General features: G+C 33.3%; 2 protein-coding genes across 4 annotated transcripts; one reads left to right on the top strand and one right to left on the bottom strand.

The window, feature by feature from the left end:
• Positions 1-359: 359 nt before the first annotated feature.
• Positions 360-21,280, bottom strand: Hsc70-3 (Heat shock protein 70 cognate 3). Of its 3 annotated transcripts, XM_023159513.2 has the most exons (8): positions 21,058-21,258; positions 20,854-21,001; positions 20,144-20,363; positions 18,923-19,067; positions 17,051-17,353; positions 4,237-4,341; positions 3,260-4,130; positions 360-1,623 (listed from the first exon to the last, which is right to left on the bottom strand). In XM_023159513.2, exons 1-8 carry the CDS (start codon positions 21,192-21,194, stop codon positions 646-648), a joined length of 2,907 nt encoding a protein of 968 aa, XP_023015281.2. In that variant the 5' UTR covers positions 21,195-21,258; the 3' UTR covers positions 360-645. The 3 variants fall into 3 exon arrangements, with proteins under 3 accessions (XP_023015281.2, XP_023015278.1, XP_023015279.2); XM_023159511.2 differs by lacking the exons at positions 360-1,623; positions 3,260-4,130; positions 4,237-4,341 and adding an exon at positions 15,075-15,624 and having other exon boundaries at positions 17,049-17,353; positions 21,058-21,280; XM_023159510.2 differs by lacking the exons at positions 17,051-17,353; positions 18,923-19,067; positions 20,144-20,363; positions 20,854-21,001; positions 21,058-21,258 and adding an exon at positions 4,747-4,905 and having other exon boundaries at positions 4,237-4,386.
• exp (expansion) lies at positions 9,519-12,894 on the top strand. The gene has a single exon (XM_023159514.2). The coding sequence runs from the start codon at positions 9,803-9,805 to the stop codon at positions 11,183-11,185; it is 1,383 nt and encodes a 460-aa protein (XP_023015282.2). The 5' UTR covers positions 9,519-9,802; the 3' UTR covers positions 11,186-12,894.
• Positions 21,281-22,881: the final 1,601 nt, after the last annotated feature.

Raw genomic sequence — 22,881 nt, 5'->3', positions numbered from 1 at the left:
ACAACTTTTGAATATAAATTCAGATGAGAATTTATCCAACTTGTTAGTAACGCTACTTATGAATTTTATCAGAGTTCAAAGAGCAAAAATATATGAATTTTCAAAGATGAAAGCTGATTTCTACATATTCAGAATATATTGAATTCAACATTTATACAATTGATGTGGAAATTTTCAAGTGTTTTCTACCAAATGTTCGCGAAACGTCATCCAAGGTAAATATATTTTCATTTGTAATTCCTATTCTTTTTGCTTTCTCAATTATATTGATGAAATATGTTCTGAGGAGTATAACTAACAAGTTGGAAATATCCTCAATAACTTTTCCCAGACATATTTTCTGATATAAAACCAAACACTATTTTCAAATTCAATTTTATTGAAAAAAAATACAAGGACAACAGTCAGATACAGGTGTACAAACAAAAAGAAAAATATAAAGTCATACACCCGTATTTGACGAAATAAATAAATAAATCTACCTTGAAGGTAAATCACTTCAATATAAAATCCTAATCAATACAAAAACAATTGTATGAGGAAAGCAGTCGTTGGAAACTTGAAAAAATTAGGTACCTAATTCAATTATTACACTCACACGTTCACATTCTCACAGTTTTTTCAGTCTTTGATTCAGAGGTCGCCTCATAACTCGTCTTTAAGGTCATCTTCATCATCACCTGAAGGTGGTGGTGGAGCTCCTCCTGCACCTTGGTATAGTTTGGCAATGATTGGTTGAACGACATCCTCCAACTCCTTTTTCTGTTTTTTGTAGTCTTCTGCTTCAGTATCTTGGTTGTCCTCTAACCATTTGATCTTCTCATCGATGGCTTCCTCCATTTTGGTCTTCTCGTCATCAGATAATTTAGCACCAAGTTTTTCCTTGTCGCCAATTTGATTCTTCAATGAATACGCATAGCTTTCCAATTCGTTCCTGGCTTCAACACGTTCCTTGAGTTTTTTGTCCTCGTCGGCGAATTTCTCTGCATCCCTGATCATTCTGTCAATATCGTCAGGGGTCAACCTATTTTGGTCATTGGTGATAACAATCTTTTCTCTGTTTCCAGTACCTTTGTCTTCAGCAGATACTTGGAGGATACCATTAGCATCAATTTCGAATGTTACTTCAATTTGTGGAACACCTCTGGGAGCTGGTGGAATGCCCGTCAAATCAAATTTACCGAGTAAATGATTGTCCTTGGTCATTGGACGTTCACCTTCGTATACCTGGATGGTGACAGTGTGTTGGTTATCTGATGCAGTTGAGAAGATCTGCGATTTCTTGGTTGGGATGACTGTATTACGTGGAATGAGTTTTGTCATGACACCGCCAACTGTTTCAATACCCATAGTTAAGGGGTTGACATCGAGAAGGACAATAGCGTCAGTGTCTTGTTCGCCAGAGAGCACACCAGCTTGTACGGCAGCACCATAAGCTACAGCCTCATCGGGATTGATGCCTCTTGAAGGTTCTTTGCCACCAAAGAATTCTTTGACGAGTTGCTGTACTTTTGGGATACGTGTGGATCCTCCAACGAGGACGATTTCATCAACATCTTTTTTGTTCATATCTGCATCCTCGAGTACTTTTTGAACTGGTTTCATAGTTGAACGGAACAGATCCTGGAATAGAACATACAAAATAATTTTCAAGTCTCTGAAAACAAATCATTTTTTCTTGATAAAAAAGAATGGAATTGATGAAAAAAAGATTTTTATATGAAAAAACTTCTGAATTGTTATTTGTGTTTGACAGTCAATAATGATACTAGTTCACCCATATTAGTAGAATAACATGAAATTTATGAACTGTTCATAGAGTTTCTATTATTCTGTACTCATTGAACAAATCTCGAAAATTCTAAATTTTAGAGTGTTTTCCGCATTGACTAGCACAAAGATTTTGAGGAGAACTTGTAGCATTGAATTGAAACTTAGATTGATTCAAAAATTTTAAATTTTCATTAACATATGCCTTAGTGTCAAATTGTAGTGATTTGGAAGGATTTTCCGAGCTTAATGAAAATAATACTGGCCCAGCTACAGAAAAAGAGGTTGAGACAAGTAACAACTGTTGAATAATACTTCAATGCCATTTTTTGTAATGCCTTTTTTGTTTTTCCTGATTTTTTTAGTATTATAAATCTTTCACAACCTGAAAAAAAATATTAATAAGTGTAGAAAAGGCAAATTTTATAATTGGCAGACTAAAACCTAAAAGTTGCTACTCAATAGGAAGGATTTACTCTATCATGAACAACGCTTAATCACAGGCTGCTTTCTGAATTTGCTCACACAAAAAAAAAATTATCAAGATGGTAAATTTTCGTTATGCGGACACCTGGCGATTTTGAAAAAATTTTTGACTGTACTTACGTATTTTGATGCGTAGAAAACGAATCCGAAAGAAAAAAGCGGCGCTCTCCCTTATTTAAAAAGTTACGGTCCTTCAAAGTTCAGAAAAGGGCAACTTTTCAGCCTTCTTTTTCACTAAATAAACTATTTAAAAACACAAGCATTTATTCACTAGGTCACCTTTACACCTTATTCCTCCTTCTTTAACACTTTTCACTTCAATAATCAATATTTTTCTTATAAAAAACTTAATTTAAAAACGAATGCTTCTCCTGGTGACATTATTCTATTTTTAGGTTAGTTACTAGTGACATTTCAGAAAAAAGCGGTTGGTATTTGCCGTCGCCTACTATTTCAAATTCGTAATACACCACCAAAAACCAATTTACGATCTAAAGAATGAAGGTAAAAAACATTTGAATTACTTCAGGAATATGGACTGCATCAGTCGTACCAACCATATCATTAACCTTAAAAATGCAAAATACAGTGATATGTAACCAAAAAGCAGCTCCGTACATTTTTTAACATTTTTATAAGAAAAATGTTGATTATTGAAGTGAAAAGTGTTAAAGAAGGAGGAATAAGGTGTAAAGGTGACCTAGTGAATAAATGCTTGTGTTTTTAAATAGTTTATTTGGTGAAAAAGAAGGCTAAAAAGTTGCCCTTTTCTGAACTTTGAAGGGCCTTAACTTTTTAAATAAGGGAGAGCACCGCTTTTTTCTTTCGGATTCGTAATCTACGCATCAAAATACGTAAGTACAGTCAAAAATTTTTTCAAAATCGCCGGGTGTCCAGATAACGAAAATTTACCAAGATTAAGATTGTAAAGTAATTTTTCTTTCAGAAAGTTGTTCAAAACAAAGAATGTAATGAGTTAATCAATAAAAACTGCAAAACTCACCATATTCAATTCTTCGAATTTAGCCCTGGTTAAGGTTTCTGAGAAATCATCACCTTCAAAGAATGATTCGATTTCAATCCTAACTTGATGACTGGCAGACAAGGCTCTCTTGGCTTTTTCCACTTCACGTCTCAACTTTTGCACAGCTCTGTTATCTTTCCTGATGTCTTTGCCCTTCTTCTTCTTGTACAACTTGATGAAGTGATCCATTACTCTCTGATCAAAATCTTCACCACCCAAGTGGGTATCACCATTGGTTGCTACTACTTCAAACACTCCATTGTCAATCGTTAGCAGAGAGACATCAAAAGTACCACCGCCCAAATCAAACACAAGCACGTTCTTCTCTCCGTCTTTCTTGTCCAAACCATAGGCAATAGCTGCTGCAGTGGGTTCATTGATAATTCTCATAACGTTCAGCCCTGCAATTACACCAGCATCCTTGGTGGCTTGCCTCTGAGCATCGTTGAAGTAAGCAGGTACCGTGACCACTGCATGGGTAACCTTTTTACCCAAGTAAGCCTCTGCTGTTTCCTTCATCTTTCCCAAAACCATGGCAGATATTTCTTCAGGAGCAAACACTTTATTACCTTGGCTTGTTTCTACCTGAATGTGAGGTTTCTGATTCTTTTCAATTACTTTGAAAGGAAACAGTTTCAGATCATGCTGAACAGTGGAGTCTGTGAAGTCACGACCAATCAGTCTCTTGGCATCAAAGACAGTGTTTTCAGGATTAGTTGTCAACTGATTTTTAGCAGCATCTCCAATTAGACGTTCACCATCAGCAGTGAAAGCTACATAAGACGGAGTTATACGGTTTCCTTGGTCATTGGCGATAATTTCAACTCGACCATTTTTGTACACTCCAACGCTGAAAATTGAAACCATAAATCACAAATTCATATAAAAATTAACATTGCAGAAAATCAAAGGCAAGTGGAACAGCTGTAAGACAATTAAATTGTTTCAAAACTTACCAAGAATATGTAGTTCCAAGATCGATACCAATGACTGTGCCAACATCATCCTTTTCTTTTTTGTCCTCTTTGGCCCAAACAGTTGCCAAAAGACACAGTAATCCAACAGAGATATATAACCTCATTTTGGGAATTCTTGTTAAAGAATATCTGAAAATTAACGGTATTTATAATTTATTCCAGTCCATTCAATTTTATAACTGTATTAACTGGAGGTATTTTGACATGTTTTAATTATAGGTACCTAACTGTACTTGTTTCAATAGTGACACGTCATTTAAAAATCAGAATTTTTGGAAAGAAAATTTGCACTGCAGAACTGAATTAAAAAAAAGAAAAGAAAATTTCAATATCACCTATAACATACTGAAACGGGAAAACGTGAAAAATTAAATTAAAAAAATTACTAGAGAGTTCTAGAAGGAATATACCGGTAATCTTCAAGCACAGTATGTACATCAAAGAAACAAAATTCACGTAACAATAAAATGCATGTTTGGAATTACTCACATTTTGAATTTTTCCACAATTCAGTTCACGCTAAAAGAAAAACACTTTTTCCGCAATCAATATTTTTCAACACTTATGATACAAATAACTTCGACTTCTCTGACAAACTGGCGAAAATTTCGGGATGTGTCGGAAATATAGGATCGGAAAATAGTCGTGTTGTGGTCTGATTGGTTATCTTTCGAACGAGGCGACAATTCATTGGTTTGTGACCAGCTTGTTGGCGTGAACTTATTGGACCAGCGCAGAGTTTTCTGAATAGGAAATGTTCGAGATCGTGACTTCTAGAGAGTTGTATGCGTTGGTTTCATTCTAAGGATGATGCAACGTACGTTCTGGATTATTTCATGAGAAATTACTTTACGCGAACGCGGGATTCTTTTGATTTTGAAATTGAGAATTGATTTACAATGAACAAATAAATAAAATTGAAGTTTGTACATTTTTCGGTTTGAATATTGTTGTTATTGAATCACTTCTGAAAAATAATTACATGGATTTATTTTGAATAGTTACATGAATGAAATGATATACTGTAATATCTGTGAACATATTTCGGATTCATATATTTGGTGGTATATGGGTGTCAATTGGGTGAAGATATGTATTAGCTTAGTAATGAAACATGGAATAGATATCAAACTCCAATTAAAAGCGAAAATTGAACGCCCAACAAAATTCTAACTTTGAACTCAGAATTTTCGGGAGTTCAAATTCAGGATTTTGTTTTCAATAAAATTGTATGGCCTTTATTCGGCATCGTAAAATTTCAAACATATGATAAATTTTTAAATTAAACTTGCTATAAACTGCTCTAATATCAACAAAAACCCAGTAGGTATACAAAGTTACACATATATGTCTTTAACACATACCCAGGTATTTAAAAAAGTATCCATTTGCTTTAAAATGAGAACATTTCAATTCTTAACTGTCGACCTTAATGTCACAGTCGACAAGATTGATATATACCTGACAATTAAAAACAACACCACGGTCTCTGGGAATACATTTCCCTCTAGTGAAAACATTCTTCCACCGCCAGAACGCGCGTTTTGCTGAACACAAATCACCAATAGTGTTTTCAATATATTCATGTTAGATATTTCAATTCTATATACAATATCAAGTATACATTTCCTATACAATAGAACATGAATATATTGGACTAGGGTTTTTGCTGACGTTCAAAGTTTATTTCCCATTGTGTCAGAAAATGCTATATACCCATTGAAAGGTGACTCAAACGAAGACGTCAAAAAAAAATAGGATGCCTCCAGGATTAACAAATCATAATCACCTCAATATTTGTGTGATGTCTACGATTCATTGTAGTTTTTGAGTTATGAATGTTTCTATGAAATCTATGAAATCTCGAGTACGGGACCATATGTTTTTCAGTATAAATGCATCGATCCAGTTTTTTCTCTGATGAAAGTTCCCACCTACAAAAATTTCTCCCAACCTACAACAACTGAAAACATTTCAGTAACGATTCATCATAGATCATATCCCATCAGTACCATAAATGTACTGATTCCATTCTGAACATTCAGTGATGCACTAGGAACCTTTGGTGTAATAATAAATATTGCTGGAGTTTTTTCCCAACACCAAACCGTTAATTTAATACCTCGAAACGTGCCTTGATCACCAAGTGATAATCTTCAAGAGGAGGATCAAACTGGTTTGGTGTTGAGAAAGAAACTATAGTAATATTCATCCAAAAAGTAATCAAATGATGAGTGATTGAAACATTTACATAGATCGATCTAGGACTATTGAGTTATTTTCATTTTGATTTACCGGAAAGGTAATGATGACCTTTACCAACGATAACGCTTCTTTGGAGAGTCTATAATGCCATAATTAAAATATAAGATTCAATGGAGGTTATTTCTCGAAGAGGAAAGAAGAAAATGTCATCAGAACATGCATTGAAACCACAATTTGTCATACTTTCAACACGAATTAATTCTTCCTGAATGTTCTACTTTTCATGTTCAGGTAGATTATATTTACACAATACCTAGTTTGTTATATAGTTTGCTATTATGTAATTACATTCAAATTTCTGCTTGATCATCACATCATGGGTTGATAAAAAACGGGAACAGTTATGAAGTAAAAACAAACTCTAAAAATCAATGGCGTACCTAACGTTTTAGTTGATGAGAGAGGTGAATTAATATCGACTAGGTACTAACAAAAAATTTCAAAATCTAATGGAGAACAAAATATGATATATATATATATATATATATATATATATATATATATATATATATATATATATATATAGACAAAGAAGATTTTATCGAGTGTGTATGATATACAAATCAAAAAATAAATAATTAATGGACATAACACTCCAAAAAGGGGGGGCAAACCGCGGACACGTGTTTCTGGCTATTGGCCTCATCAGCGCGGTGCAGCCAAGCGTAAAGATGGACAACACTTGTTTGCCGAAAGCAGGAAACAACACATATGCACGGAGTCAACAACAGGAGCCAACCGCACATTTGTGGTTCCAGTTAGAAGACCTAGAATTCCCAGGCTACATCTAACATGACCACGTAGGCAGCTATAGCTACCTGCGTGACATCCGGGTCCAGGATATAAATATAGACAAAGAAGATTTTATCGAGTGTGTATGATATACAAATCAAAAAATAAATAATTAATGGACATAACACTCCAAAAAGGGGGGGCAAACCACGGACACGTGTTTCTGGCTATTGGCCTCATCAGCGCGGTGCAGCCAAGCGTAAAGATGGACAACACTTGTTTGCCGAAAGCAGGAAACAACACATATGCACGGAGTCAACAACAGGAGCCAACCGCACATTTGTGGTTCCAGTTAGAAGACCTAGAATTCCCAGGCTACATCTAACATGACCACGTAGGCAGCTATAGCTACCTGCGTGACATCCGGGTCCAGGATATAAATATAGACAAAGAAGATTTTATCGAGTGTGTATGATATACAAATCAAAAAATAAATAATTAATGGACTCAACACTCCAAAAAGGGGGGGGCAAACCACGGACACGTGTTTCTGGCTATTGGCCTCATCAGCGCGGTGCAGCCAAGCGTAAAGATGGACAACACTTGTTTGCCGAAAGCAGGAAACAACACATATGCACGGAGTCAACAACAGGAGCCAACCGCACATTTGTGGTTCCAGTTAGAAGACCTAGAATTCCCAGGCTTTTTGGAGTGTTATGTCCATTAATTATTTATTTTTTGATTTGTATATATATATATATATATATATATATATATATATATATATATATATATATATATATATATATATATATATATATATATATATATATCGGGGCAGAGGGTACGTTATTGATTATACATAACAAAGTGTTTTTTGGAGTTTTTGTGTTTTTTGTACCATCCAGGTGAGCAAAAGCTAACATTTCAGAAGTGTTTCTTGTATACCAAATATGTTTTATGTGCTGAATCTGCTAAAATTAGAAAATTTGACAGACGTCAAATTCAGGAGAGAAATTTTATTACAAATATATAGTGTCAGGTTATTCAATAGTTTTAGAGGGTGATTTGGGTATAAGTTTTAGTAGGGGTCATTAGGGCAAGCACAGTATTTGGTATTCGCTCATTCACGTCGATTTGATTTGAATAAAAATGAATTCGAATCCAAGTCGAGATAATAATACTAATAATTTTCGAGGTTATTTTCATCATTATTAGGAAGAACAGGGCAATTTTGGGGAGATTTCAGTGGGTAATGCAACAGGTAAATAATTAAATGACTACCCAGTTGCAAATTCTGAATACAATGGCAGTGCAAAATAGTGGAAATATGAGGATAGTTCCAAATATACCTCAAACATTGTGGATTTTTCTAGGCGATAGAGTTTGGTGTTGGGCATTAGACTGATTGAACTCGGTTACAACTAGAACCAATTTACAGGCTTGGGATGAACAAACCAAACTGATAGTTGCACAGTCACATCTGAGAGGTCCGGCAGCAAATTGGTTCTGAAATTCAAATTTGGGGATATTTATACATGGACTATTTCTGAAACAATAAAGTTCAGATTAACATTTGTAGATACATTGAGTACCGCTGACAGATGGGAACAAATGACGAAAAGAAATGAATGACTAGGACAGAACTTTATATTTTCATGACAAAATGAGAGACTACCTTATACACACAGTGTAGCGTCTTGTATATACTTATACCAGTATAAAGCAATTAAAATGTATGAATATATCATTTTTATTATTCTTTATTGTTTCCGAGAACAAGGCGTTTGGGTTGTTTACTAGTGAGTTATAAAAAACATGAAGGAAGGATTCATATGAACACTTGAAAGATGAAAAAATACATGATAAGATAGGAACAAACCTGTCAACAATGAAGAATCCAGACCCGCATTGTTCGATAATCAAAACGGACAAAATTCGTGGATCAGTACACCACTGACATTATTTCTAATCGAGCGAATTTGATGAAGTATTGTTTGAATTTAATATTTTCAGGGATCAACCAAATTGGCTTTTTGTCTAGAGGTGTACAGGCAACAGAATGCAACGCCGATCAAGTATATTATTTAAATCCCTGTAGAGTACCTACTTGGTGGTTTCTGTAAAATGTCAACTTGATATGTCTATTGAAAACACTCATCCCACACCAGAACAAAAATACTGTCACTTTTGTAGACTTTAAGAACTCGCCCCTTTCTGTCTGTGTCACATGTCAATATTGACATTGACGTTGTCATCTCTTATTCAAGTCGTTGGCAGTTGGTATGCAGGAGGGCGGCCTTGTGACGAAGACGGCCTTCCAAAGATTAGAAAGTGTAAACTTTCTAATCTCAGCTTCAGAAGTATTTGTTTCATTACGTATTGTCGTTTAATAGTTAAAATTTGTTTTTGTGATTATAACAGTGTTGTGCTTTTAATGGAAGTCACCTATTCAGTCAGAAATACTAACAGATTTTTGCTGCACCTACTTTACTGTGAGCATTAAAAATCCTGTCAAGACTTTCACTTCCAAATACGTCTCGAAGTAATGGTATCCCGTCGAAAAATTCTATCAAGGTCACGTGATGATCTCCATATGGATTCCGTTTATCAACCCCCTGAAGAGGAAGAAGATGTTTGGTATCAGAAAGAAAAATTATACAGGGATCACATACAAGAAGTGTTAAATAAATGGACTCAAATTGATGATGAAATATGGGCCAAAGTTATTGTTTTTGAGAGAAATCGTAGGGTTGCAAAAGCCTATGCCCGAGCTCCTGTTCTTACTGTGAATGATTCTGATGATGGATTCGATGGATTTAGAATTGGTTTATGTGGATTTGAGAACCCTATGAGAGATCAAAAAACCGAAGAATATAAAAGGCATATTGGTCATGGAGTTAAAATTAAAATGGATGATGCTGGTAACATATTAATTAAACGAGTCTCAAAATGTAATGTGTATATTAAAAATACGGCTCAAGAATCGGAAAATGCAATAGGAAATGAAATTTTCAAGATACCCAATTGTGCCTTGGAACCTGAAAAACCTGTGAAATTGTTTGATATGAAAAAGTTCCAGTCAAATGTAAATCGTGAACTAAGGCGGGCTTATCCAGATCGTAGAAGATTAGAATGCCAGTGTCTAAGCGCAATAGCCTTTGTTAAAGTAGAACCTGAATTATTAGAATGTCCTATCTGGGTTATGATCATAAATATAGTTGCCTTAGACATGTTGAAGTCAAAACTTCCACCTGTTCAAAGAGTCATGGATATTAAAAACCGTCCTAGAATTCCTATTCCAGATGAAGATCCCTATAGCATAGCTGTTCATGATAATGGTCACTTTGGTACTTCAAACTATGCTGGAGGAAGTGTAGCCGCAACAAGGGAGCAACTCCTGCTACAGAGTCAACATCACAATCAACGCCGTAGTGACAAACCTCCAAAATTACCTCCACGGGAAAAAATGTATCCCCAAGATATTCCCCAACCTGATTATGATGACTATATGTCTGGAAGGCAATTGAAAACACTCATGTCTGCAAAAGATAAGGAAAGATCAAATGATAACAAGAAATTTGATGAAGATCCTTATTATTGTGGATTACGCACTAGAGTGCCAAACTTCATTCAGCGAAGGAGTGATAAGCCTCCCAAGTTACCACCTCGGGAGAATATGTATCCCCACGATATACCAAAACCTGATTACGATGACAATGTCAGCAATATTAGCAACAACTGGCTCAAACCGTTTGGATCTTCAAGAGGAAAGGAGAAATCAAAAGACAACAAACAGTATGAAGACCCTTACTATTGTGGATTGAGAGCAAGAGTCCCTAATTTCGTAGCCAAACTGAAAGGTAAAGATTCAGTTCCAATGAAAAGATTCTCTATTAGCCAACAATCAGGTCCAACTCATCCAAAATGATTCAGAGATATGTCAAGGTTACTTGATATTCAATATTTCGGTATTCAGGATTCAGTAAGTTGGGTAAATCCAGTGGTATTTTTAATTACCAATATGTAGGTAAAAGATCAATTTCTATATCATCACTTTTTTCAATCATTTTTTAGAGAACTTTTTCTCAATAGAATTTATTCTTTCCTAAACTCAAGCTAGATGATTCGTTATCTTTCAAATACTTGGGACAGCTGAGAAACCTTTTCAATATTTCCAGATAAACAAAAATGTCAGATTCTTAATTCTGTACCTATTATTTTATTTAGAAATGCCTCAAGTTTAAAAAGCGTTTGCCAAATTTTATTGCAGTCACCTGGATTGTTAATATTGCCATTTGATCAAGTGGCTGTTGACATTGAACTGAATTGTGTTTTATGTAACCTTTTACATTTATCATTCCATGTTTTTAGAAGTGATAAGTGATTTTTATCTGCTCAAAAACAAATATTTCATAGACTCTCAATTTCTCAACATTTTCTTTTCATCTTCATGACAGAAATACTTTTTTTACTGTCTGTTGTCTACTGAATAGAACTTGCAGCAGCTTTATTTCACTCTAGTTGAGATAATTTTTGATATTGATGTATTTTCTAAGTAGATCATTTTGCAAAAACCCATTGTATAACCATTAGCATATTAGTGTACCCCTAGAATGTTTATTATTTTTAGATTGTATATAAAGTAGAAACTAATGACGAATATGTTTTACCACTTGATTTTGTTTATTTTATGTTGTTTTGTTGTCTTAAAGTTGAGTCAAAAGTGCTACTAATATTCAAAATTTTACCAAAGGTTTAAAAACGATAAAAATCGTTATTTGTCAAAAGTTTTGACAGTCCACAAGTACAACTTGGCACTTCATTAATTTCTTGAAACTAGTTTGCTAATACAATTTGTGATTTTTTATAAAAAAAAAATCAAGGAAGTGTTCATATTGAAAGTTCTGTGAGGATTTTCAACTTGGTTAATCATAGATTTCTTGGAAAAATATAATTTTCCAGATGGCAGTTCGTTGATTACTTTCAAGATAATGTGATATCCTTTCATCAAAAGACTGCCAAAAATTATTGGACATTTCAGTGCCAACCTAAGATTTCAGTTTTCATGCTCATGCAACATTTTTTTAGTTGTTTTTAGAATAGGGACCATCAGGATATGACGGAAATCAAAGAAATATTTCACTAAAAGTGGTAAATGATTAAATATATTTTTGTACTAATTTTTTATGATGTTATTCTCTTGTTAGTAAGTGTATAAAATTTTTCTACTGTAGTTCACTAATACCATTATAGTATATTTTTATTATAGTAGTTAGTAAAATACTCAAACTGTATGTAGTTAGGAAATTACTCATCCGTCCAATTGAATCTTTTCTATAATCTCATTTTTTATTCTAAATACTCATATCACCAAGTTTATTCATGATTAGGAATAAAAATTGAAGTGTACTTTTTTTGAACAAATCTGCTATTTTGAAGTTCTTTAATTTTTCATAATCATTCGTCTTCCAAATATACAATATCTCTCTTGGCAAGTTAAAAATATTTGTAACATATCTAATCAATTATATATTTGTTGAATTTTGAATGATTTATGTCTGAAATATGTGATGTAGGTGTAAGAGTAATGTTTGTATTGTTGACAATTATATATTAATAAAAATCTACTTATAGTAATCCTCCACCTTCTAATTGAATAGAAAAAATAACTTTAATTATAATATAATAATCATTTATTGATGCTAATATACAGCAGTATTTACACAAGTCGAAAAGAAAAAAAAATACGTTATTAGATAAAAATTTACAATAAATGCATATAAACAAGTATACTTGACAACTAACACTTACAGATATAAAAAAAAATGATGCACAGACATTGTTGAAAAGAATTAAGTGATTTAATGCATGTCCCTAAAGTTATTTTAAAGGTACTCCTCAGTGCTATAGAACGCTTTTCTTTTTAGGTGTAGTTTTATTTTGTTCTTAAACTGTGTGAAAGGTAAGTTTTTTACTTCTTCTGGAAGGACATTGTACATATTTATGCAATGATAGCTAGTTCCGTCTCTAGTACGGGAGAGTCGCAAATAGTTCTGTACAATTCTTTGACTGTTTCGAGTAGAATAGTTGTATAAATCGCAATGTCTACTATACATGTTTTGATTTTGTTTCATATACAATAGACATTCCAATATGTAGACACATGGCAAGGTAAGTATACATAGTTCCATAAACTTTTGACGACAACATTCCCGGTAACCTATGTGGGCTATAATTCTGATGCATTTTCGCTGTAAACTAAATGCTTTGGATGCGTGGGTTGAGTGGCCCCAATTTAGTATAGCATATGACATAGCTGAGTGAAAAAAACTATAGTAAGCTGTCATTAATACATTATGAGATACACTATATACTAGATTCCTTATTAGATAGATAGTTCTTGAGAGTTTACCCGAGAGGTACGCAATATGCTTTTCCCATGTCAGTACCGGATCAATATAAACGCCTAGGAATTTAACTGGTTCAGAATTAAAATAGCTGTCAGGTAAGTTTCGTAGCGTAAATATTAGCATTTGAGTCTTACTTTCATTTACGCTCAGAGCATTTGTCTCAAACCAGAACTTTACTTGTGAAAGTGTGTTATGCATATCACATTGAATTATTTCTAAAGATTGGCGTTGTATAAGCTCAGTTGTATCATCTGCAAATAGAATGGATTCAGCATTCAGACAGCAGTCTGGATGCAAAGTTTTTGAGCTTTAGTTTAATCTAGTTGCCTGTTTCCAGTCTGTATAGAGTGGCAGAAAGGGATTTCTCATTTGCAGGTGAAGTCGAAGTTTGGTTTTGCAAGAAACCGCGTTGCGATCTTCATTCATCTTTGATATTCAAGGTTTGAGTTTTCCGCCAATTCCTTACACGACATCTTTGAAAGGGGCGTCATCATTGCATCTTTCTCAATTTTTGTTTTTACTCGAAATGGAAATATAAAGACGTCCTACAGGTTTAAGTAAAGTACTGAGTTAGTGTACAGTGTAGAAATTTGAAAACAATTTCAAAGTTACTTGTAACAACATCTTGAGAAAAGGACAAAGGGCATCAGTAATATTTTGAGAAGGGGGGTTTAAAAGTGGGGCCCTCATGTGAGAATAAGATATTGTTTATTTATTGATAAGTAATTTTATTTTGGCTCCATGCTTCTTTGTTCATGCATAGGTTTTTTTTTATTTCAAGTAAAATCATAGATATAAAACTGGAAACTGAAACATATAGCCATAAAATATAAGAATAAATATCACAAGTGCTTTATAGTCGTACAACAATAACTTCAAATAAATTAAACTAGATTCCATTTCAAAATTATTTCCCTTCAGTGTATAAAACTATGAAAAAGTTGAAGGCAAAGTAGCTTTCACAGTTGTGGATTTTGAAAAAATGTTTCGAATTTCTTTGGAACTGCTTCCTAATGTTTCGCCAGCATGAGTGGCTGGCTTCTTCAGAAGTCTAGTCATCCTGATGGTTCACCGATGACTCGTGATTTCAAGGTCGTACGCTGTATTTATGTTGACACAGGTAGCCCCCCTTTCTAGTTGGTGCGTCAACATAAAACCACCATGGCCTTCAAACCCGAATGAAGTTCGTAGCACTGAAAATCTTGGCCGCGAAAGCCTTAATCAATTTTGCAATGTTACCAGTAAATATTCTTTGAGTGAATGTTTGTTGCTTCTTTCCACAATATGAAAAAATAATGATCTGCTGAAGTGTTGTAAAGAACAAACTGGAAAGTTAAATTTGGTTAATTTTTTTTTAATTTGAAACATGTCTGACAAAGTTGGTTGAAATTGAAGTAAAACACCATATTAATATATTTGCATTTTATTCAACAAAAGTAAATTTCTCAACAAAATGTAAATTCATCTAAAAGACAACAATAATCCTTAATACAACTGGAATACATTAAGTAATCAACAAATAAACAATTTCATTGGGTTTGATCGTTAACATAGTTGTTAAAATTTGTTCATCAGCTGGAAGAAAAGCCACAGAATATTCTCGACTCCTCTTGAGTTGAAATCATTTCAAATATGATTATGAAAAAGAATAATTTATGTATATACACTTGATTTGAATCATACATTAACTCTCCAAACTTGTTTGCCAATAACTTTGTGAAATTCAATGTATTTTGTATAATGGCGAAAATTTTTATTTGTTTTGAAACAAATTTTAAAAACTAAATTCAAACATGTCATTTTTCACATCAACAAATGTGAGTTGAAACTCAGTCTATATCAATTCCACAATGAAATAAGTCATTTAAATAAAATCTGTTCTGAAATTACAATTTATTCTTTAGTTTCAACCATTCCAAGACTAGAGGTGTGAAATAGGAAATGATCACATCTGCACCTGAAACAAAATAATTCAATATGTATAGGATAACGTTCAGATATAAACATTATATCATTAAAGTTACAACAAAAATAATCCCGCAAAAATGAGATAATGATGGAAAAACTTTCAAAGGAAGGAAAAAAGCAGTCAAGTTGTAAAGAAATTACTATTTTCGCATATAAAACCCATTTATCTACGAGTAGTTTATTGGGTTTTGCGTTTTGAACAGATCAACTGTATCTAAGTTGATTTTGGGTATGAAAACGAAATAATTCAGGGGAGTGTTGGAAATTCGAAATGCCTATTAGTTCTGCTCCGCGAATGGTAAAAACCTCTTAGATAATTCCTGGCAATCCCGACCGTTAATCATAGCACCTGCGATAGTTTAACGATGACATAAAATTCTATGAATGCATGAGAAAAAAACTAATATGAGACTGTAACAGACAAATGAAAAGCAGTTATTATTTTGAAAAATACCAAGCAGCTCTAAAATACCAGAATGTTAAACCTCCTGATATTATTAATAACATACACATAAAAAGACAATTCATAAAATAAGCTGAATAGAATTTCGGGAATACCTGATCAAAATTTAGCTCTCAATTGACTTATTTTTTCCAAGTCCATACTTATCTGGTGTTAGTTCATCACCAAAGTTTATTATTAGATTGTATACAGCTCCTCCAAAACTTTAGGAAATGAGAAAGATTATGCTATTTGACAGTAATTATCCAAAGCTTGTTTATTTTCTTTTTTGAAAATAAAAATACAATTCTATTTCCATAAGTTCTGGTAATATTCCAATTTGTGTAGACATATTCAGAAGAAAAGCTAGGGCCCCGCATTACTGTGACTTCTATGACGAAAAGGTTCCTAAAATCCCCCAAAGGTTACTTTAGTAATATTGAGTGAGTCAGAGTCTCACATTTTTTTGGCATGGATACACGGGATTGATGCCATTTAGGTTGACTCTTACCACCATAGATTACACCTCACGTGGCCCCCTGCAGCAGGGGACGTTATAGAATTAGAAGTATCTTCAATAAATAATATAAAACAAAGTTGCTTCTCGCTGTCTGTCCTTACATATGCTTAAATCTTGAAAGTATGTAACGGATTTTGATGCAGGTTTTTTAATAGATTCAAGAGAAAGGTTCATTGCCTAATATAGTGGATAAACATTGATAATTCCAGAGGTTCCTAATGTGATGTTGTGAGTGAACATATTTTTTTTTACACTGGCTGAACCCTTGGAGATAGATCAAAAAATGTACTACAGTATTGTACACCACACTAACCATTTTTTATCCTCGAGAAATAGCTTATTTAAGAAGCAATGTGCATTATCCAACTAGCGTGCTGGGCCGGCTTGCTATTTGGAAAATAGAACATACTTTATAATTACTATATGAATACTTGGTAACTCATGCCCTCACCTGCCCTTCTTAAAGATCCCATTATTTCCATCAAAGCTGGTTTGAGGTCAAACGCACCTCCCTGGGCTGCATTATATATCATGGCATATTCACCAGAAACTTGGTAGACAAACATAGGATATTCGGGGTATTTGTCTTTTATCTGCTTCAGAATATCCATGTAGGCCATAACTGGTTTTATCATAAGCATGTCAGCACCCTCTGAAACATCTCGGTCAGCAGCCCTCAAAGCCATCCCAGAACTGTTGTGTGGCAGCTGGTAACACTTCCTATCGCCAAAGGAAGGTTTCGATTTTGCTGCATCCCTTGAAAAGTGAAAAACAAAAGTGATTCATGTATACAGTACAGTCTAATTTGAGATTTTTTTCCAGTTTGATTTTATAAAGCCTAAAAGAGAATCATGAGAAAATGCCAGTTTTATCTAAATCCTGTAATGAAAAAAATACTAGGTAAGTTTTTTTTTGGAAATTTTAACATTACCCAAATTCAAGTCGATGTGTAGGGACCTCGTAAATGGCAACAGATAGAGAGCCAAATAAATTGTGGCAAAGTTCTTTATTTTCATGTACTATTGAAAGATACAGAAAAATCAGTCCAGAAGTTAGTTAATTCCCTTTGTTGGAGAAAATGGTACTATCAGGGAGGGGGGTTGCTTGCACTATCCAAGTATAGAACACAATCACAAACATCCAACCACCTTACCCCGTCAGAAGTTCAACTGATTTAATCATAAAAAATATTCATAAGCTGTTCGTGCATTCAGGATTGCATTCTAAATTAATTTCTCAATAATCATCTATCACATATTTTGTGACACCCAGTACATGAAGTTCCCTGCATGTGGTCAGAAACTGGTTGAATTCCTATCAGTACTCTCTCGATTTTCGACAGAACAACCTAAAATACCGGCAAGGAAAAGACCTGTGAAAACCGATTTAATATTGTCTGTAGGTGGTTGCAACCCCTACAACTGGGAGAAAAAGTTGTAAAGTAAAACCTATTACATGACCGACAATAGGGGAAACATTCAGACCCTAATTATCAACATTATCCCCTCTTTCTGTAAATGGTGATACCATTAGTAGATCAATAATTAGACACATTTATAACATGTTTTTGATCTGGGTCACCCCAGGATAATACCAGCTAAAATACAAGTTGAATAAATAGAGAGTAATATGTAGTGGGTGTTAGAAATAACCATTAACATTTATTAATTTTTCAATAATTATTCATATTTCTTATTTTTTTTAAACCCTTTGTAGAACCTAATTGGAGCATTTCAATTTTAATCGTTCAATGTTATTATTCATCCTGTATATATAAAAATCTCATCTGACAGGAGAAAGTTGTTTAGTAAAAAACGTCAAATTGAAAGAAAGAGATTAATATTGAAATTCTCTTTTAAGATTTGTTTGAATTAGGGACAATCGTAAGTTGAATAATGTTTGTTTGAATTGTTCATTTTCTTATTTGCGTTCTTTTCAGGAATTTGAGTATATATAGAGATATACATTATACATTGTTATGTGTATAAAGGTGCCCTGTTGAATAAAATTATTTGCTAGTAAAACTAGTTACAGTGGTTTATTGATATATACTGCAAATTGGTCTCTCAATAACCTATTCAAACTAAGTAATCTCAACAGTGGGACAACTTTTTGACCAACTACATCTCTTCTTTTCCAGATAGTGAATTGAAATGTTTTAACCAGCTCAAGTAACTATATAACTGGTTACATTTTGAAAATGATAGAAGATGGTGGAGGACCGATTACTCAATATGGAAAAGAGAAATCCTGAATATAATAATCTTCAAATGTATAAGAAATCACCAAGAAACAATATATCGTGCCAATGAAAATGTTCCTTACCTAAATGGTCCATAGAAATTTGAAGCAAACTTTGCAGTGTAGGATAAAACAGCAACCTTATTACCAAGATTATTTTTTACTAATTTTGTCTTAATTGCTCCAATCCTACCGTCCATCATGTCAGAGGGAGCAACAATGTGGGCGCCTGAAAATATAATAGCTGAATGTTTCTTACATTTATAAAATCAAAAGTTTCTTGCTAAAAGCTCAACAATAGACATTTCACAGTATAGAAAAACTATACTTCATATACTTGACCCATCAAGAAAAAATCAGGAACACTCTTGTTTTTTATTTAATAAATAAACTAATATTTCTACAAATGTTACAAACAAGCTAGAGTTGTTACTTTTGTTCAAGTGTCCATTTCAGGAAATATGATTCAATTGTGAATACAAGGTATTTACAAATTCATAAGATTAAGGACTGCAAATTGCTTATGCAGTATCATGCAATAAATCCAACATAGACTGTGGTGCCGTGTCATATATGCAAGTGCACAGAAACCATTGAATACATAAGACTGCATCAGAATCTCTTTTGGAGAGGAGATTGTTTACCAATACATTAGAGAGCATGCATGATGAAACCAATGAGAACCCACCTCTAGAAGTAAGATGAAACTTTCGAAGTCTAAAATACACTAAAGAACTCGATCATACCAATAATTCATATGAGCAAACGCCACATATATCTTATCTTTTTCACATCAGAATCCACAGAATGTATGTTACCCCCAACTTCCACATAGCTTATTTCATTCAACCAATCTTCTCACTTCCACGGAATACCTGTCTGCAACCCTTCAACAAAATCATTACCCCCAAATATGCCAACTTGAATCATATCTATGAAGAAGCTTCTAAAACAGTGTATGACCTAAAAACTGGTGTAGTCATAAATAAACATGGTCAATGTTACAATCTACAATGCACTTGTAGCATATATGCTGGAGAGGTAGCTATGAATCATGCCAAACATAGTTCAACGCATTTTGTCTTTGCTCTGCTACCAGGAAGAATGATAGCCGCTGAGCATCAGTGAAAGCATAAGGTGTACTATGGATAACAATGTAGAAAAAACTATACAAATAAGCATTGAATCAAATTGAAATTCATATATTTATAATATTGTAATGTACCTCCCAAAAATCCTGTATGATTGAAATTAAAAATGATTTACAAAAACTTTAATTAGGATAGTTTACTTCATTTCTTTTACCTGCTTTTGCATAAGATAAAGCAATGTCAGATATCCTTTCCAAGCTTGCAGAATTATCAATTCGTCCATCAGGAGCTAATATGGCACAATGTCCATGAGAAGTGTAAGGACATAAGCATACATCACAAGCAATTGTTAAATCCGGAAACCACTTTCTCAGTTTTGGAATAGCTCTTATCACAGGATTGTCTTTATCATCTGCACTGGTTGCAGTGTCATTCTTAAAATAACAAAACCTTATTTCAGTTTATTAATTATATTATAACTTCAATTCCTAGGTGAGAGTGGATTCGCCTGATAACAAAATCATTTTGACACCAGATTTTTTTTTACATTTTATGTTTTCTATATGAATTTCAATTATTCATCCGTAAAGTAATGAGGATTTTTGGTTGAAAAAAAGATAACGTTTTATTTTGGAGTTTGATGGGTGGTTTCAGCATAAAACCACTAGGCAAAGAAGCCACATTTCGAAAAAGGGATATTTTACTAAATTACATCAATTTCTGTGTTCCAATTCTAATAAAAAATCTTCGAGTATTTAGTACTAGTTATTTTTTAAGAAAACTTAAAACAACCCTACTGAGGACAAGAAACGAATAGTGCCAATGAATTCGAAACTTCTCATTTCCCACAGTAGAATTCATATCCCCAGGAGCGTAAGGCCACAATTCTTATTATTATTATCATTATTCATTGGAACTACTCACTTTAGGGAGAATATCGATAATACCAAATAATAAAACTGACTTTAGACCATTTTCCACTATTTTCTCCAGATGATCCCTCAATTTATTTATCCCGAATCTATTTATGCCAGGCATACTAGAGATGGGTTGAATTTCATCATCCTTTTCACTGAAAAATATGAATGTTCAAAACCACAATTATATTGCACAATAGTATAACCTCACATAATGAAAACAGGATACATAAAATTACCAGTTGTTATTTGACTATTGCAACCCTGCCATTCCCTAAGGGTTGGATTCATAATTCCACTTTGCATAATATGCCTATTATTTACTTTGAATGTTTTTTGATCGGTCATGGCGAAATACTGCTTGCAGTTTTAAATTTAAAAGAGAGCTGTTTAATGCTAAACTGATAAAAGTGCCACTCACTAGGTTTGTTTTGGTTCACAATTCTGTACAGTTCGATCATGGGCAGTTATTAAAATATGTTTTGGTTCAGTTAGAATCGTTCTAGTATCGTTCACAAAGTGTTTTGGTTTTCTCCGAACCGATTCGGAACTATTCCAGAACGGTAATTATTAGTTCGTACATTTGAGTAGGGACCGTTTAGAACTTCGAATTTGCTCTTGCGCACTAATAAAATTTTTCATTTGCGTTGTGGATTTTGGTAGTAACATTATTCTTATATCATAACAGATAGACGTGAAATGTATGTAGCAATAATAATAATCATTATTATTATCACATCTTTTACAATTCCAAAAATTTATTCTTGGTATGTTTTTGTCAAACTCATTAGTATAAGATTACAAAGAGAGGACAATATATTTTCAATTCAATTTTTGATAACCGGATAACGTCTTAGTTAATCCCTGTTACTCTCATTTTTTCAAAAACATCATTACACTTCAATTATATATTTGCTTAACTTTTTCAGTCTTGTCTTTAAACTTAACTCAAAAGTCCAATAATCATTATACCAGATTAGAGGGACCTAACCTCCAATCTTTGTTTATACACTTGTCAGAATAATTTTTTTTATATGTTTTGGTTTTTTACTTGTTGGGACCGTTCCAGAACTGTTCTGTGACTGTAATATTCTCCGCATTGATTCGGCGTCGATACGGGTCGGTTCAATAACAATTCAAAATACAGAACCAAAACAAACCTACTGACTGAAGCTTGGTCTTTATTAGCTTTCTACTATGTCACAGACTGTGACTGTGTTATAGTCCTCTTTGGGAAAATTGTAAAGTGTACTGAATTGCGTTCAAGTTTCAAGTACTGCATTGCGTATTGTCACGAAAAACCATATCAGTGATCTGTGAATCTATAATTATACCTGTGACAGAGACTATTTTTCGATTGAAACGTATATGAAACACGGTGTTCTATCGAAGTAGTAATAGTAGTAGTAATTGTTGATAAAATTGTACTAAATAGGCAAAAGAGGTACTGCCGTATTGAATATCCTAGTGAATTGAATTCAGTACAACTGTACTGCACGTAACATTAACATTACTACAAAGTACAGAAATTTTATGTTGCATGGATGAGTTAATAGTAATAGAAGTTAATAAATTTTCAACAGTGGCGGCGCAAGACCTAAATTTAGGAAGGGCAAGGTACATTTCGCGAGGCCCTCTGTTGTACAAGCTCAGAGTAATAATGGTGCAAGAAGAAGGGTTTATAGATTAAATTTAAATACTTAATATGTGTTATAGAATAAAAAAATACTAACCTAACCCAACCTGTAAAAAAATAATAACATTTGTAGGTATTTGTTTTTTACTTGAGTATAATTAACTTATAAGAAGTGGACTTATTTCGTATGAATAAAAATTGGATCAATTCGAGAGTAACACGTAATAATAATACTTTGTATATTACCTACTTCACTACTTAACGTAATATATGTTTTATATAGGTACAATATGATACTCATAATTTTTAATTATGGTGTGTTTTGCAAAGAAAACTATAATAAAATATGAGTGTAAGTGAATTAAAGGGATTATATTTTTAGGAGTAATAATTTTTGGG

Source organism: Leptinotarsa decemlineata, unplaced genomic scaffold (assembly GCF_025532065.1).
Source record: "Leptinotarsa decemlineata unplaced genomic scaffold, Ldec_3_MD MMD2_tig00004307_RagTag_RagTag, whole genome shotgun sequence".
Classification (NCBI taxonomy): domain Eukaryota; kingdom Metazoa; phylum Arthropoda; class Insecta; order Coleoptera; family Chrysomelidae; genus Leptinotarsa; species Leptinotarsa decemlineata.
The sequence above is the reverse complement of the archived record's forward strand: the minus strand, read 5'-3'. Positions and strand labels throughout refer to the sequence as shown.

Excerpts from the sequence above, each read along its gene's own strand:
- Hsc70-3 (XM_023159513.2), bottom strand. The coding sequence starts at position 21,194 with ATGACCGATCAAAAAACATTCAAAGTAAATAATAGGCATATTATGCAA. Across the intron at positions 19,068-20,143 it reads TTTATCTTATGCAAAAGCAG|GCGCCCACATTGTTGCTCCC; the intron begins GTAAAAGAAATG and ends TTATATTTTCAG. Across the intron at positions 4,131-4,236 it reads CTTGGAACTACATATTCTTG|CGTTGGAGTGTACAAAAATG; the intron begins GTAAGTTTTGAA and ends TTCAATTTTCAG.
- exp (XM_023159514.2), top strand. The coding sequence starts at position 9,803 with ATGGTATCCCGTCGAAAAATTCTATCAAGGTCACGTGATGATCTCCAT.